This window comes from Aptenodytes patagonicus, chromosome 6, assembly GCF_965638725.1.
Source record: "Aptenodytes patagonicus chromosome 6, bAptPat1.pri.cur, whole genome shotgun sequence".
Lineage (NCBI taxonomy): Eukaryota > Metazoa > Chordata > Aves > Sphenisciformes > Spheniscidae > Aptenodytes > Aptenodytes patagonicus.
In genome coordinates this window covers 33,780,218-33,798,230 of record NC_134954.1, presented here as the reverse complement: position 1 = coordinate 33,798,230, position 18,013 = coordinate 33,780,218, and the positions used below count along the sequence as shown (strand labels likewise).

The following is an 18,013-nucleotide window of genomic DNA, read 5'->3' as shown; positions in this document are numbered from 1 at the left end:
AATATATATTTAGGTCACAAGTTGCAAAAAATACACAATCACATGAAAGAATATGAGCTCTGACGTAAAACATACTTAAAGAAACAAGTGGGTGATTGATGATGATAAACATGTCAAATGATTTTTAGGCCTCCTATAAATATCAGCACTGGCTTACAAGTAACCTTCACCTGTAGAGTGTGAAGCACAAAACATGACACGTTTCTAAGGACAAGAACATTTTCAGTAGAGAAACAATGGGATTGGGGGAGAAACGGTACCAGGTATTACTGCAACACCGGGGATAAGTGTTAGATTTGCACAGAAGAGATGCTTTTCTTTTAAAAAAACCCAGCCAATACTAAAACAACTGGGGAAAAAATCATGATGGCAGGTAAGAAATAACAAAGCTGTACAGGACTCCCATTATCATGTTGCTAAAAACACAGAGTCCAGTTCTTCCCTCAGTTCCTCATTTAACTCTGCCCTGTCAGCTTATTTTTGTTCCTTCCTATTTATTAGGCTAGTTCTCTCTGCATTTTGCTCAGGCACAGAGAGCCAACAGTGTGCTAGCAAGGCCGGGCTGGAAGCAAAGCACTTTGCTAAACCCCAACTCTGAACCCGCGGCACACACTACGCCTCAGCTGAGGCAGACACTTGCCAGTTTAACATGAAACTGAGATTTTTCATATAGTCAGAGGTTGCACTGTTGTCCTGGCTCCCAATTCACAGCCAAGACTGGATCCAGGAAACTTACCGTAAATGACTTTGAGTCTCAAACCTTGATGTAAAGGCACCCATGAGACATTGTGTGAATGTACTGCAAAGCCAATAAAAATGATATTTTCCTAAATAAGTAAGAATACTTTGTACCTCTCTGCAAGAGCTACTTTTCATGCATGCTTTAACTCCAATTTCTAGAGGTTATCCATAGGAGCTGAAAAAAAATGTTACACCAGAAAAAAAATAACCACCTTGCTAACAGATGAAGAAGTTTCTTCATTGCTACTCCATCATAGCGAAGAACTCTACAAAGGTTGTACCGCTTGACTATTTAAAGTGATAATGCTATGAACAAATCCTAAAAAGCAACTTTTTTTTTCCCACGAGTATCATGGTAATTCTTAGCTCTGGCAAAAAAAGTCTTAAGGCGAGACAGCAGTACTACCTATTCTACAAAACTCTGCAGCTACCACCTCACCACCACAGCAGGCACCGATTTCAGCATTTAAAGCTGCTCAGAAAGTTTTCCTAAAAATCTGCTACTTTCTGTGGCAGCAAAACTACATTCATTCTTTGGGAAAAAAAGCATCACTTTAACGTGAGCATGAAGTCAGTGACTATTGCAATGCTGTATTTGAGGCTCGGTTCTAGGCATGACATGACCATATCTCAACTGATGTTATCGCTACCTTCTCATGAGGCCTAATTAATAAAAACAGAGCAGTTATTTGGAAAGCTAACAGCAGATTTTTTTTAATCAGCAGAGGGCGCTGAAAACATTTAACCAGAAAGGAATTGATAAGCAACACCACGGCTTCAAAAAGTTTGACTTCTGAAGCAAATTCAGTGCTACAGCCTGGCCCACCACAGAACAACAAGGCAGAGGAGAACATCTGGAAGCATCAAGCAAGTGCTAACATTTTGGGAGAGATTTCATTTCATGGCTCATTTCAAGAATACCAGTCAAAACCAACAAGCTGGATGTCAAACAGGTGTATTTCAAATATATTTTTAACAGGTATTATTTCATATATTTCATTTCACTGCATTGTTTGCCAGTCAATGTAGCCAAAAAGCTGTATTTTCTTCTAATGCTTACTCCCAGAATTAGCAGTATTTCTATCATTAGTCACATTTTTAAAATCCCCTTTCCATCAGTGCTGCGATGGAAAATGAACTTTGAAAAACCAAATTCCTTTCTGGTAATAATGGGAATGAGATGGAAAATCATACCCCAAAGTGTCAGAAATGCAGAAAGAAAAAACACCTCAGGGAAACGTTTCCCCTCTCCTTTTTCAACTCTGGTTTTAAGCTGACAGCGTTGCCCTTCAAAGCAGTTCATTTCTGCTTTTTGGCTGTAGTTTCTGCTATCCTAGGACTTTTTGTGTATCTACTTCCCCTTTCATTTTTCATCATCTGTTTCCGCCTAAAGTCCAGCCTCAATTCCTCCTTCCGTGCTGCCCACACTTCCCCTGCCTTCACGTGGCAGCGCTGGTGGCACAGCTCTGCAGGCATGCACGGGAAAACAAATTGCTCTCAGGCCACAAGGCTGACAAAAGAATAAGCTGAAAAAGCAATGAAAAGCTTTGACATCACCAAAACCGGTGGCATACACTAAAAGGGAATATGCCCAAAATCAAATCTACAAGAGCAACTTGTGACACTTGCGTTCTCCCTCTAACACAGTGCACTAACCTGACAATATATTGAAAGCAATGCTTCAGTATGAAGGAACTCACAAAAATGTCTGTACTATGCTTCCAAAACAGCATCTCTGAAGTAAGAGCTCTGAAGTCCAACATCCCCACAGGAACTCCTCATTTTTGGAAAGAATTATCACAGGAGGGACATCTACATAGCTAGGTGCAGAGCAGCCACAACTCGTGTGTGTGTACTCCATACTCCACAGTATGGGAAACCGCTGAAACATTAATGTGATGTGCTGGCAAAACAAGGCAGGGAATATCCAGAAGACAGCTCAGATGCAAAAGAAACTGAAATGTTGCTGGTACCTTTCCCTTGCCACATTTACCCATAGGACAGCTGCGGCTAGCTGCTGCTCCAGAAGAGGTTTTGGAAAAACAGAATGGTGGGGGGTTGTTTCAGGAGGCTAAAAGCTACATTTCCATTTGGTTTGAAGAATGGTATACCTGAGAGATTGCACAAGGGCACAGTTCAGTTCTGTTTCTTAACACAGTGTTGAAGGCTTTCGATCCTGATCCACCTGCCTCCTAGGAATGCCAAGGTATTGATCACTTCTAGACTGCCAAGCTAAAGGAAATCGGTCTCACTTCAGAACTTTGTTACACAACTGGTTCACCTGCCCAAATTTAACAGTAGCATCTCCCTGCTGATCAAGAAAACAACCATGACTGGCAAGCACTGGAAATATTTTTTTAAAAGTCCTACACTCCCTCTCCCAGGGTGCTGCATGGACATTTGTCTCCCATCTCAAACCAGTCCTCGCAATGCCACAGCCCTCTAGCAAGCCAGCCAAGGAAGCCCAAACGGCAGAACACCACCCTGCTGATTAACCGCCAGTTTATCCACAAGCTCTCATCAGATGAGTGGCAGTGCTGATGCAAGAGAGGGGAAAAGACAGGACATGGCTTTGCCAGCTTGGAACAGTCTATACAGTCACAGAAATACTCGTAAGTCAAGACTGTACTTACCCTGGGTTCCCACTAGTACCATTGGAATTTCACTAGTGTTACGATAGTTAGCCATACGGCTGTAGTAGTGGTAAACAGTCTGGAAACTAATTTCATCTTCCAAGCTGAAGACAAATATAACAGCATCCACCCACATGGCAAACTGCAGAATAAAAATGGGAAAGGCATACTGTGAGGAAAGCAGTGAAGAGGATAAAAGGAAAAAATAAACATTCCTACCTTACTTGGAGGAAAAGACGCATCAGAGAAACTGTGTTAGTGACAATAACCAAGGACTTAAAAGTGGCATATCATTTCTAAAATGATGAATCAACATTCATCACTCTGCAAGTGATGGGGATCTGGGATACGCAAAGGTTTTTCCCCACACTCACAACTGCATCTCTTCTTTACTGGTATATGATATTACAAGCCCAACTACTATCAGTGCACACTGGTTTTGTTTCACAGAAGAAGAAAACGTCACAGCCTCAGATTTCTGAATTTGTGAATTTCAAATGAGTAACACTTATCTCTAGGCACTTGAGTGCCCCATTTAGTGTGTTATTTCCCCATCCTGTGCTTTACATGCATGCTAATGTTTGTTAATGCCAGGACAAATATTACGGTTGTGGTTTTACAAGCATTGCTAGTAATTCTCACATCTTGATCAATGTCAAAAAACATTAATTTCAGATTTCCAATTCTTCACTATACAGACACTCTTAATTGAGCAAACAGTACCGAATGCCTTGTTCAGCTTTCAGTGTGAAAGCAAACTATTCCCTCTTGGCATCAGGAAACCACTACAAGACATATGCATACACAGGCCAAGGCAAGGTGCTGCTTAAGTGACCATGCAAGTGAAAAAGTTTTAGCTCATGAGTGAAATAAGATTGTTGAAACACATTAAACAGTAAACATATACAGGACATCAAAAAAAGAATTAAGTTAAGCTTACCTCACTGCCTTTATTTTTCCCTAAGTGACTCCATTCCTACCCAAATTTAGACCAATGGAAACAAGTTTCAGCCACTGGTATTCATGCTTTTCATTACATTACTACTACAATATGCCAGGTAGATTGGGGACACACTGAACATAGAGAACTGCAAGGAGGTTCATTTAGGAAACATTTATATACATTTTGCTGAATTTTATAAGACTAGTCTAGGTTTGTAAGCACTTACTTCAGCCCTACCAACTCTTGCAGTTTTGTTTCTGCTCTTACAGTATTTAAACTGCTTCAATCACCAGTTTGTAGATTCACACGATCTCAGCTTTTAGTAAGGCATCCCAAGCTGGCATACGCAAAGGGAAGAAAAGAGAGCCGACAGTATGAATCTGGAAAGCTCTTCACATACTGAAGTTGCTGAGCTCATTAAATTTTCCTTTTTCAGAAGCAGGAACTAGCAGTACTTCTTGCCTATTTTTCATAGGGCATATTAGCTAATAATTTAAGTTAATGTGCATATTCATGACTGTATTGTACTTGAAACCAAACACGTCTCTCATGGTTACAGTGTAAAAATAGCCAAAAATGTTTTGAGGTTTTCAAGACAGTCAGGAGGACAATCATCTAGATGTTAAGGATAGGATTATCTACACACAGCATAGTTACTGCCAGAATAAGGTCAACTACCACACTGTTAACTTTGAACTATTCAAACCAGAAGATCTAATCAAAGGAACCAGAGACAGCGTCATTACTGTGGACTTGGTTTTGGTTCTCATTATACAGTGGTTCTCGCTGACTGGACTCAGCAGCGTCGTGCCAAGAACTCTTCCTTACAGCTACAACATCCTTAAAGCATCAGTTTGGAAGCTAACAGTCTCTCTAAATTTTCTTAATGTTTCATCAGTGTGTAGCAGCAGCCCTCTAATGAAGATTATTAAAAAAAATCCAGAGGTTGGTTATTCAATGCAGTTCCTCCAGACACAAAATATTTCCAGTAATTCCTTATTTCTCTTTTTATATTAAAATAAGTTTAAGTTTTGTGGATATCAGACCTGTGATATTAAAAACCAAGGAATTGTGGAAAACACACACAAGGTCTGGAAACCCAGCATATCTTATCCACACCACTGTGCAGGGAATGGCTTAAAATAAGAAGGATAGCGCAGCTGCTGATACACAAATCCATCTTCAGACTTACTACTGTGATTGAGCAGATCTGTTAGTTCAAGGTAAGACCAAACAAAACCAAATTATAAAAAAAGTTCTAAATTTCAAAAAAAAATAGCATGTGACAGCTTGTTATAGTTCAGTTGCTATGTTAATCGGGCTTTACAATAGGAGGCCACTACATTTGTAATAGATAACAGCAAGAGTAAAATCAAACCTGGTGAGCAAAAGAAATGGTCAATATTCACAAACTGAAGCAGCATCAGCTAGTGCACCTCACCACCTCTCATTCTACAAAATGAGCTTTTTTTTTTTAAATTATTTTCATCTTTCAACAATCTTATGTTGGACGAGAGATCATAGATCCAGAAAGCGAGCATTCAGGTGAGTTTGTTTTCCCTCCCTTCCTGCCAAAAAAAAAAAAAACACAGGGAGACTGAGACCTGAGCTGCAGCCTTTGCACTGAAGCACAGAAGCCATCACCCGGGGAACTCTCCCCAACCCTGTGCCGCTGAGTGCCAGGAAGACCGCAGTTCATCTCATTACTTACTTCGATCCTAACTATCCACAGAAATATACTGTACTGTTGCAAAAAGCAAAACCTTAAGGCTAAATTACCAACCCTTTCTATATCATACATAGTGGGAGGTAAACATTTTTCTCCTGATAATGTTCCATTTTCATTACACAGATATAAATATTCATGAACCCAGAAGTAAAGTTTTTATTCCAGGAATTAATAAACACATTAAAGGTCTTTAATATACACGCAACTTGAAGTTATACCAAAAAAATCCCAAGATAATTTACATGTGAAACACATTTTCTGAGAGGTGAAATAGCACTAACACCTTAAACCTTTCCATACTCGTTATTTGCTGAAGAACAAACCTCAGCCACAATAGTAATTAAAACCCCCAAATTTACCTAGCATGGATCAAAAGTAAAACACCGTGTCTGTTTATTAGTTTGCAGTTAGTGCAAATGAACTCTGCAAAACCAATTCTTGGGGTACAAAAATATTTAGATTGCTGAAGTTGCATACCTTTACAACTACCGTATTTATGGTTTTATATGAGGGAATGTTCTCTAAGCATCGGGGCTTGGAAACTGTTGTGTACTTCAGCCAAATTATTCACAGCCTCAAACAGAGCACTTCTTTCAGGCTCATGCCTCACATGGCTGCAGATGTGTCAGTGACACTAATTTTTTGTTTTTATTTTAACTTCCTTCCAGGATGTCTCTCTTGGTCTCCACTTCCTCCACCTCCTTTCTCTTCTCCTTTGTCCGGGCACCTTCTCCCATGCTCTAATCCTACTGCAGCTAATGAGCAATAGTGGAGCATTGAAACACAAGCTGCTGCTGCTGGCACCACTCCCGTTCAGCTGTTTGGCAATAGCACAGTTCCTGCTGCTAGATTTTTTTTTTTTAAGCTGATCCACCACTGAACAGCCGAGCAAAGCAAGGCCAGCAGCAGCCAACACACTTGAGAAACCCCGCGAGCGCCCAGGTAAGAAAAGGTAGAGGGGAGACTAGGAGGATGCCTGAAGACAAGGACACTGCCTACAGACAGGCTGGCAGAGGCTGCGGTGATTTAAGCATCACATAAGCAAATGCTTCACTTCACTCAAAATAGAGCAACAGAGTTAAGCACACAAAACCACAAGTGTCTTCTCAAAGGCAAATGCCAATGAGTCACCCTCTATGAGACAAGGAGGTAATACACCGTATACAGAAACCAAGTCAGAAATCCAAGAACTCAGTGGTGCTGACCTGGAGCTTGCAAAGCTGAGTCTTGAACAGCACAGGGAGCAAAACATGGAAGCAATAGGGAATGCAAAGATCTGTACACAACTATGTGTGTCACTGTGCATACATCTACTTTGTATTTTAACGATTTAGAGATTCTAATTCAGAAGAAATCTTAATAACATGTAATTTTGTGGTCACTGGAAGCATATTGATTCGGCATTCAATATAAGCTAGCCATATATCTTCATTACAGTTTCACAATGTAATTGAAATCCCAAATCATTTCTAAACAGAGTATTTTTCACCTGAGGGCGACACATACTTTTTCCCTGCAGAAAGATGAGCAGGACCCAGGAAAGAACAAAACAAAGCCAGTTCTCTTAAAGGAAGTTTTTTTTTAAAAGAAAGAAACCGTGACGGCAGGCTGATAAAACTCTATATATGCAATGCTCACCTGTGCCTCTGGAGGGCCCCCTTCATCTCTAATCAGCAGCAGATAGCTTTGTCCATCAACTACTATCTCTTTCTTGAATCTCCCACCTGTCACACAAAGTAACTCATTACAGAACAGAAAAGGCAAAAAATACAAAATAGAAAAAGACTTCGCTTGTGGAAAAAAGTGTCCTTAAGATCTATCACAAATGCATGAACTACTGTGAATATAAGTTAAGTTCATATGCATATCATATGCATAGAGATTACTTAAGAAATAAGCCATATACTTTAAGAATAAGGCTTATGTGGAAAAAAGCCAACAATTGTATTACAAACTAACTCCCATGTTAGGTGTACTTGGTTTTGATACATACAGTTAAAAGACAGTCGCCTTTGTTTTATGTAATGGTAAGAAACGTATCTCAAAGGCAAACATGGGACAGTTGCATACAAACAATATCACGTATTACAACTAAAATAAATTTCCTGTGTGTCTTAGCATTTCCTCAAGAGAAGCCCAGTTCTTACAGCACACATGTAATGTTATGAAAATGATACTTCTATATTCACAAACCACAGTTAGGGGAAATACTAGACACATGTTAGACAAAAAAACTACAATGGTGGTACCTCTGTAGAGATGTACTAAACTAACAGAGAATGTTGTGCCACTTACTAGCAAGATGAATTAAAGACCTGTTTTGGAGATCTAAATAAAAAGAGCAGAGTCACAGCCTTCAGCCAAATTCTATTCCTGATCCTATTATTTCAGAGAGATGTAGAATATTGAACGCTTGGGAAGACCAAAGACCTGGCACCAAACATAAGAAACCAAACCGGGGCACACAGCTGCCCCGTTACCTTCTCTCTCCACTGGCCTCACGGGACTTCAAGCATGACCCAAGGGCAGAATTGGGATTGCTTTCCTTTGGGGTTAAGCATATTTCAGGCATCCTGCTGTGTCTCATGATAGTCTTCAGATAATGACGAATCACATTTAGGGTTTCTGGTGTGACCGAGCCTAAGCCAGGATTAGCAAACTTGGCCTGCCTAAGTAGTTGGGTTGCATTTAGGCTCCTCTCCCGGAAGCAAAAGCACTCTTATCTCTGCACCTAAGCCACAAAGGCCCCAAGGCCTCCACACTTAGCACTGTCCAACCACCTCACATCTGAACTTACCAGACTAAGATAAAACGTATCTACTGACACAGGCTAAACTTCTTTCTCCACCCCCTTTTTTTTAAACTGGAGTCATTTCCAATTTGAACCCTATTTCCCAACTACACTTACTTCAAAACTTGTCGTACCATCAAAACCAATGCATTTAAACACGTGACAGATGACTGAACAACTATGACTTATTCTCCCAACAAGCTCTCTAAGCAAGTAAGTCAGCACATAGAGGCTAACACTGACCCTCAAAACATTTGCACAAAAATTGCTAGCCTTAGGGAAACAAACCAGCTTAGACCCACCATTCCCCCAGCCCAACCATTACAGCAGGTTTCAAATCAAGATCACTGAACAGTTTAGCTATGTGCATTATTTAAGCATGTTTAAACACATTTCATATTTAATGAAAGACAGAAGAACAGGGGTTTTTTTTGTGGTTTTGGTGCTGCTGTTTGGGGGTCGGGGGGGTTGGGGGTATTTTGGTTTTGTTTGTTTAATTTTCTTTATAAACCCACCCTGTTATGAACAGCTTAGCAGTACCAAACATGCAACAATTAAGACTAGCACATTTCTGTTTGTTTAATTGCACAGGAGTAGAAGAGCTATGTATAGATTTTCATTATCTTGCTCACAAACTGGATTTCAATTTTGCCTTCGAAGATCAAGTGGCAGATAAATACATATCATTAGTGAACTTGAAAAGAATAATCAAAACCAAGCGTAAAACTTTGAAAGGAAACTAGTCTCAGCTCTCAGGAACTGTATTTCTATTAACCGGATCGTTATGTCTATACGTTGTCAATTAATTGTATACACTTCATAATGAAGTGTTAAATAAGATGAATTAATTAATACACAGCCCTCCAGAGAGGCTCTTTAAAGCTGTAAGTAACAATAGAAATGCAGTATATACATGATTGAAGAGTGAAAGTTCTGTGTAATTGCCATTTCCTATTTCCTTTTTTTAAACACTGAAAGTTCACACAACTAATTATAAAATACCATGAACTGAACACATTTAAGAGCGAACTCATTATTTCCTCTTGTCAAAGGACGCCTTTCGAGTCTCACTGTATCTTCAAACAGTCCTCAGAAGTATAAAGAAGGTACAGACAAGGTGAAATAAAAAGCATAAGTAGAGAATTGAAAAAAACCTAATATAAAATCCATGGATGTAGTATTAAAATGTATATACACAGACCACAAATGGGAGCACTAAGAGATTTATTCTTGACAGCCACTTCAGGGTCACTAAAGATTTTGTCTGCGGGAGCAGGTTGGAGAAGTGTACCATATTTAACAAATCTAGTATAGAGTTATCGAACAGCTCTCTTCCTATACAAATCCACATTAAGTGACCAGCTTGTATACCTGTTCCTTGCCCTCCCCAAAAACACTGTGCTTGGAGCTCAGTAGAATGATACTGTATTTTTATTTCCAGAATTAAATTCAAATCTTGACATGCTGTACCACTTTACCATGGCCTGTCACACTAGAAGAACAATGCAGCAGTCAACAAGCATACAGTCAATTTAAATCTACTCAAGTGGCTTCTTTACCCTTAAAAGTTGAGTATGCTCATTATCTGGAATATGCACTAGTTCCTTGCACACCCCTCATGCATTCATTTTTATTTGGGTTTAGGTGTTTCACAATAAATAGTTTAAATAAATAGTTTAAATCCCCAGAACCAAAACATTTAAAAGAATGCTCTGCATTTCCAACCTGTAATAAGCATTTCAAATCAAATCTGAAGATCGGGAAATGTAACAGCAGACTCATGCCCATTCCCCAAACAAGAATTATTTTATGGAAATCTGAGATCAAAGCAGGATGCATCCCTATTAACTTATGTTTCTACACCATTAAAGAGCCCTTATCATGAGCACATCCTAACATTAGGTACTACACAGGACAGAGATTGAGAAAACCTACCTCAATATCAAGAATTTACACAAACAGAAGTATAAACACTGGAGAATACACAGACTTCTGCCAGCATATTAAACCAAGGCTGTGTGGTTCTCCTGTAGATATCTGTGGTCCTAAGATTAAGGCAAAAAATAAACTGATTCTGCCTTTGACCTGATAAGCCCTGACATGACCCATCTCCAGGTCAAGCAAGTAAAAGCAGTGCAAGGGTAGTAATTTTGGGGTGGTGCGACCTGGACAGCACTGCACTAGTTATGTTTTTAAAAATACATCTTTGGAGTTTGTCAAGGATTCACAGGGCCATCGGTAAAGAGGAATTAGAGAGATCAGCCAGTTCGAATATTGAACTACTGCAACCTGTCAAAGAAGTCAAGAAGTCTCTCCCATGGCTACAAAATACCACTGTATTTTTCTAAATATATACAGATGTATGATGGAGCCACAAAATACCGTCTAAACTGATGACACTGAAAACAAAGAAATGACCTTCTTAATTTAAAGAATGCGCTAAAAAAACCACAGCACTAGTCTCAAGAGAGGTAGCTAGCTTTGTTCTAGACCCATCAGTATTATGACTCGTGCAGCTTTTTAATGAGGGAAATTCTCAACTCCCGTATGTACCTGCCAAAGGAGATCATTGAAAGAGAAGGACTGGCAGCCTGGACCACAGCTCTGAAGGATGGAGTGATCACTCCTGCTATGTCCTAACAGGCACGTCAAAGCACAAAGATGCTAGAATGCAAGACGTGCAATCAACAGCTGAACTACATTTACTTGCAGCCCCTACCCCATCTCTAAAGCCATATAAAAGATATGCCAGTGAATACCTAAATAACTCTCTACAGCCAGACACATGGCACTGGAAAATGTTTTCATGAAATGTCACAGCAATTTTATAAAAAAAAAATTATTGAAACTGTGTGGAAGCCTTAATTTCGGAGGATTTTGGTATGTGGTTGGTTTATTTTCTCTAAAACTCTCTGTTTATAAGTCACTGCATTATTCCCAGTTTTCCAGGGCAAGATCATTATCAATTCACAGACTCATTTTCAGACACGTACAACATTTCGCATAAGGCAGCAAACATTACTCCTGCGTACAAAACACACACAATACCCACCAGAAGATACAGTGCAGTGCTTCTGATGCAACCCATAAAACCACCCACTCTCTTCTGTGCATTAGGCCACATTCCTACTACAAAATGTTCCAGATACAAATACAGCTTTGACCAACAAAAAGGTAAATAAATTCTATGCGTCAGCCATTTACAACCATGGCTAAAGACCCAGCACAAGTCAGAATACCAGGCTGAGGGAATTAACAAAAGCTTCCTAATCTCATTGCTATGCACATCATTCTAAAAAGGTTAGTGTTTTGGATCAGCAGTAGTATGAAACTGTCCTTCAGTAAAAACTAACACTAATTTTAAATACCGCACACATTTGTAATCAAAAGTGCTCTATATTGCAAAAGCTTCATATTACATAGGGAATTCCATGGATGAAGGTTTTCATCCAGCTATGAAAGTCTGGCTGCCTCTTCCTCTAGCTGATAGCTGTTTCACTGCATAATCGCTCATCGAAGCAACCGCCGATTTTCACACTGTATCCCCAGGCTCGACTGCATTCGCCAGGCTCTTTATTCAAGCAAATTGCCACGGGGATGAAGTTATTTGGCCATATGAGAAACAAATTCAGGGGGGCTGGCCACATGACAAACCCATGCAGCAGCTGAATGTCTACCACAACCACAGGGGCAGGGCAGGCAGGAAAGGAAAGACAGAAGGTAAGACTGAATCAACCGTTAAAGCCTCTATTTTGTATTTCCAATGACGTGAATTTTTACAACAGTGGTCAGTTGTCTTACACATATAGATTCTCTTTACTTTTTGTCTTAAGATGGAAAAGACAGTGCCAAGAATCTGGCTCCTCTTCAGGGAAACACGTTAAAAAGTCATTTATTCCCTCCATTCATACATACATCATTTCAGGACCAAATATATGAAAATTGTTGGTTACGCTCAGAAAAAAAGAAATGCTTGCAAGATCTTCTGCAACGAAGCAGAAGCACTAAAGAATGACAACTGCAGCAGCCCAGTAAACCAATGCCACTGTTGCAGTTCACTGTTACCCAGAATTTTTATTTAAATAAACTTCTTCAAAAATGTTTTTCTCCACATTTCCCAAGTAAGCATATTATTACACAAGCAGCATTAAAACTAAATTTTCACCAAATCAGGTCATGCTCAGTGCTTGATGCCAATTCATACTGGTATTAGCAGCAGAGAAGCTATCACAAACTGTCATTCAGTCGCATGTAAAGTTAGCTTTTGGGTATTTCCTTAATGCAAATATTGTGCTAAACAATACTTCAGAAACCAAATGTGGTTGAGCTGGGTTGAGTGTATAACCACAGAAGTGCAAAGATTGGGGAACCATTGCTCTCGCACAAGACTATAGCCACAAGCAGATAACTGTACCAGCTTCCCAACAAAGTACCTAGATAAAAAACCCAAAACACAACAAAGCAACCTAGACTGAGTTTTTCAAAACCCATCTGCTTCTCTCAACAGGTTTATGATATATTTTAGGAAATACATGGATCAAATCATGGGCTAGAATATTAGGGTTCTCCTTGAAGTATCAAGCCATAGAATCATAGAATCATTGAGGTTGGAAAAGACCTCTAAGATCATCGAGTCGAACCGTCAGACCAACACCACCATGCCCACTAAACCATGTCCCTAAGCGCCTCATCTACTCGTCTTTTAAATACCTCCAGGGATGGGGACTCAACCACTTCCCTGGGCAGCCTGTTCCAATGTTTAACCACTCCTTCAGTAAAGAAATTTTTCCTTACGTCCAATCTAAACCTCCCCTGGCGCAACTTGAGGCCATTTCCTCTCGTCCTATTGCTAGTTACTTGGGAGAAGAGACCAACACCCACCTTGCTACAACCTCCCTTCAGGTAGTTGTAGAGAGCGATGAGGTCTCCCCTCAGCCTCCTTTTCTCCAGACTAAACAACCCCAGTTCCTTCAGCTGCTCCTCATAAGACTTGTTCTCCAGACCCCTCACCAGCCTCGTTGCCCTTCTCTGGACACGCTCCAGCACCTCAATGTCTGTCTTGTAGTGAGGGGCCCAAAACTGAACACAGTATTCGAGGTGTGGCCTCACCAGGGCTGAGTACAGGGGCACGATCCCTTCCCTAGTCCTGCTGGCCACGCTATTTCTGATACAGGCCAGGATGCCATTGGCCTTCTTGGCCGCCTGGGCACACTGCCGGCTCATGTTCAGCCGGCTGTCAACCAGCACCCCCAGGTCCTTTTCCAACAGGCAGCTTTCCAGCCACTCTTCCCCAAGCCTGTAGCGCTGCATGGGGTTGTTGTGACCCAAGTGCAGGACCCGGCACTTGGCCTCATTGAATCTCATACAGTTGGCCTCGGCCCATCGATCCAGCCTGTCCAGGTCCCTCTGCAGAGCCTTCCTACCCTTGAGCAGATCAACATTCCCGCCCAACTTGGTGTCGTCTGCAAACTTACTGAGGGTGCACTCAATCCCCTCATCCAGATCATCGATAAAGATATTAAACAAGACCAGCCCCAGAACTGAGCCCTGGGGAACACCGCTCGTGACCGGCCGCCAACTGGATTGAACTCCATTCACCACAACTCTCTGGGCCCGGCCATCCAGCCAGTTTTTGACCCAGCGCAGAGTACACCTGCCTAAGCCGTGAGCCGCCAGCTTCTCTAGGAGAATGCTGTGGGAGACAGTGTCAAAGGCCTTGCTGAAGTCCAGGTAGACCACAGCCACAGCCTTTCCCTCATCCACTAGGCGGGTCACCTAGAAGGTCATAGAAGGAGATCAGGTTGGTCAAGCAGGACCTGCCTTCCATGAATCCGTGCTGGCTGGGCCTGATCCCCTGGTTGTCCCGCTCATGCCTTGTGAGCGCCCTCAAGATGAACCGCTCCATAATCTTCCCCGGCACCGAGGTCAGGCTGACAGGCCTGTAGTTCCCCAGAGCCTCCTTCCGGCCCTTCTTGTGGATGGGCGTCACATTGGCAAGCCTCCAGTCGTCCGGGACCTCCCCCGTTAACCAGGACTGCTGATAAATGATGGAGAGTGGCTTGGCGAGCTCCTCCGCCAGCTCCCTCAGCACTCTCGGGTGGATCCCATCCGACCCCATAGACTTGTGAGCATCCAGGTGGCGTAGCAGGTCGTTAACTGCTTCCTTTTGGATTATGGGGGGTTCATCCTGCTCGTCGTCCCTGTCTTCCAGCTCAGGGGGCTGTGTACCCTGAGGATAACTGGTCTGACAATTAAAGACTGAGGCAAAGAAGGCATTGAGTACCTCAGCCTTTTCCTCATCCTCAGTGACAATGTTCCCCCCCGCATCCAATAAAGGATGGAGATTCTCCTTGGCTCTCTTCTTGTCATTAATATATTTGTAAAAACATTTTTAGTTGTCTTTAACAACAGCGGCCAGATTGCGTTCTAGCCGGGCTTTTGCCTTTCTCATTTCCTCTCTGCACGACCTAACGAGATCCCTGTACTCTTCTTGAGTCGCCTGCCCCTTCTTCCACAAGTGGTAAACTCTCCTTTTTTTCCTGAGTCCCAGCAAGAGCTCCCTGTTCAGCCAGGCCGGTCGTCTTCCCTGCCCGTTCTTCTTACGGCGTACAGGGACAGCCTGCTCCTGAGCCTTTAAGACTTCCTTCTTGAAGATCATCCAGCCTTCCTGGACCCCTTCAGGACTGTCTCCCAAGGGACTCTCTCAACCAGCGTCCTGAACAGGCCAAAGTCTGCCCTCCGGAAGTCCATGGTTGCGGTTTTGCTGGCCCCCCTCCTTACTTCACCAAGAATTCTACCATTTCATGGTCGCTAAGCCCAAGACGGCCTCTGACCACCACATCTCCCACCAGTCCTTCTCTGTTAGTAAACAGCAGGCCGAGCGAGGCACCTCCCCTGGTAGGCTCACTTACCAGCTGTGTCAGGAAGTTGTCTTCCACACACTCCAGGAACCTCCTAGACTGCTTCCTCTCTGCCATATTGTATTTCCAGCAGACATCTGGGAAGTTGAAGTCCCCCACAAGAACAAGGGCTAGCGATTGAGAGACTTGTGCCAGTCCCTTATATTTGCAGTGCTTCTACAGAAGGGCAGAACTGATGGGTCCACAAAACCTTGTGGTGATTTGAATGAAGATCAACTGAATTTTAAGTTTTTAAGTGTTCAGGAAAATATAGCTTACACTTACAAAAAAAAGTACTAGCTACTCAAGTTGCATAGAATCAGAGACCGTAACTAATGCCATTTAATATGGTTAGATAGAAAATGGAGAGGCGGGGGCTTCACCTTGGGGACAAATAGAGGCAGTTATGTTGAATTACATTTTTGCAAAGGTCTGTGGTCTCATTTCCAAGTGGCAGAAAATTTAACAGAGTAGTGCAGTCCTGAACTGCCTGACTGGGACTGAAAATTAAGCAAATAAGGAACAGGGTGACATCTCGCTGCAACCCACTCTTGGCTCAACACCAACCAACTAGAATGAAATACACAGCAGTTGCTTCCATTAACTTTAAACAGTTGCCAGCATCTAAAGAAAACAAAAAAATTGCCGTGCTTCACAGACCAGCCTGGGAAGAGCATTTATTCGAGCCAGCCACACGTTATTACACACAAATGCAGTTATTAGACATTTGGGTGCAGGGAGGGAATGCTTCCACGGCAGATTCTCTCTGTTAGAGGAACCTGGGAAAAGGAAAAGGAGAAGCCAGAAGTACAGTAAACAGGCTAAGATTTCCATCCAATGTTGTATTTCAGACAGAAAAAGAAGAAAATTATCAATTAACCACCAAGATAAATGAGTAAAAAAAGAGCCTCTGAGCAATTAAGTTTCCTTCACTACATGGAGACAGGACTTGGAGAAGAGTTGTACACGTTATATTTTCACTATAAAGCTTCTTACAGTCAGTGGCATACTGCTTGTAAGCGAATTAAAGAAGCCCAGTCTTAATAAAATTACTGTAATGTGAGTGCAGACGTAGAGGTAAGCCACATTTGGTACTCACCAAATGACTCATCTTAAACAAGTATGCTACCAATGCAAGTTTCTGCAGGAGTTTCAAGTCTCATGCAAGTATTTTATTAATAACCTAGAAGATGGAAATAACAGGCTATTTAATTTCTGGATAATGATGCAGGAGGGACTGTAATTATATTAGAAAATTAGGTTGTACTTCAACATGACCATAACACGTTAGAAAAATAAGAGCGGAAAAAACAAAGGAAGCATCATAGGGACAAATGGAGAGTCCTCCACCTAAGCAGGACCAACCAGCTGCAGAAACACAGGGTAGGATGGCAAGCCACTGGCACTGCAGATGAGCAGCTGTGAATTCCTGTGGAGTGCAGACAAGCAAGATAGCTTGTCCTAGCCTTCATGTCGCCAGCAGCTTACAAAGCCTCAGCAAGAACTCCCTATATCGCTCTGGGTAGTGCATTACACAGAAGATAAGGACTGAATGAAAAGAGCTCACAAGCACTTGGCCAAAAAAACCCCAAAATCTGCCTAGAAAATACACAGTAAGAAAAATAAGCGTATGAACTGTGGTTATGTAAGAGAACAGACTAGGAAGAGACAAGAGGTGAGGGTTTTTACTAAGAAATAATCTGCTGATCCCATTTTAGGGCAAGGGAAAAACCTTTACCCTTTTTTCAGTTCCTGTTCTATTATGATCCCAGGTAAACAGGCAAAAGTATCCAGTGGAAGTAGACATACAAAGCCCTACTCAAGAGTCACCAAAATTCTAGGTATAAACCTTGGGATCTACAGTCCAGCGGCAAAGCTGATAAGCAGAATGGGATTCTGGAAAGCACACACTGCCAACATGCATTTTAGAACGGTTTGCCCTCAGAGCATTTAAAATCTTGTATGATTTCACTCTCCTGGCTGGAAGCATCCCTGTACCTCAGGGTACCCAGTTTAGAACATAATCAGTATCTGATTAGCTGTTTGACAAATGAGAGCATCTACTCAACTATTAAAAAATGTGTTTAGGTAATACTGAAGCATATGACACAGCAGAAATAGTACCATACAGACCTTAACGTTTAGCATTACCGACAAAAGTATTCATATTTAAAGCAGCACACTGATTTTTAGCAAATGCACCAGAATTACACCTGTCACGCTACACTTGCCTGGAACGAATCTATAGCTGTCTTTCCTCCTGAGAAAGGCACAACA

General features: G+C 41.7%; 1 protein-coding gene across 8 annotated transcripts in view; it reads right to left on the bottom strand.

The window, feature by feature from the left end:
- Positions 1 to 18,013, bottom strand: part of AGAP1 (ArfGAP with GTPase domain, ankyrin repeat and PH domain 1) — a 392,763-nt gene that overhangs the window by 228,172 nt on the left and 146,578 nt on the right. For all 8 annotated transcript variants that reach the window (XM_076342039.1, XM_076342040.1, XM_076342041.1 and 5 more), the window contains 2 exons: positions 7,685 to 7,770; positions 3,375 to 3,516 (listed from right to left, as the gene is read on the bottom strand). In XM_076342039.1, coding sequence (XP_076198154.1) covers positions 3,375 to 3,516; positions 7,685 to 7,770 — 228 coding nt within the window. The remainder of the gene's footprint in view (positions 1 to 3,374; positions 3,517 to 7,684; positions 7,771 to 18,013) is intronic.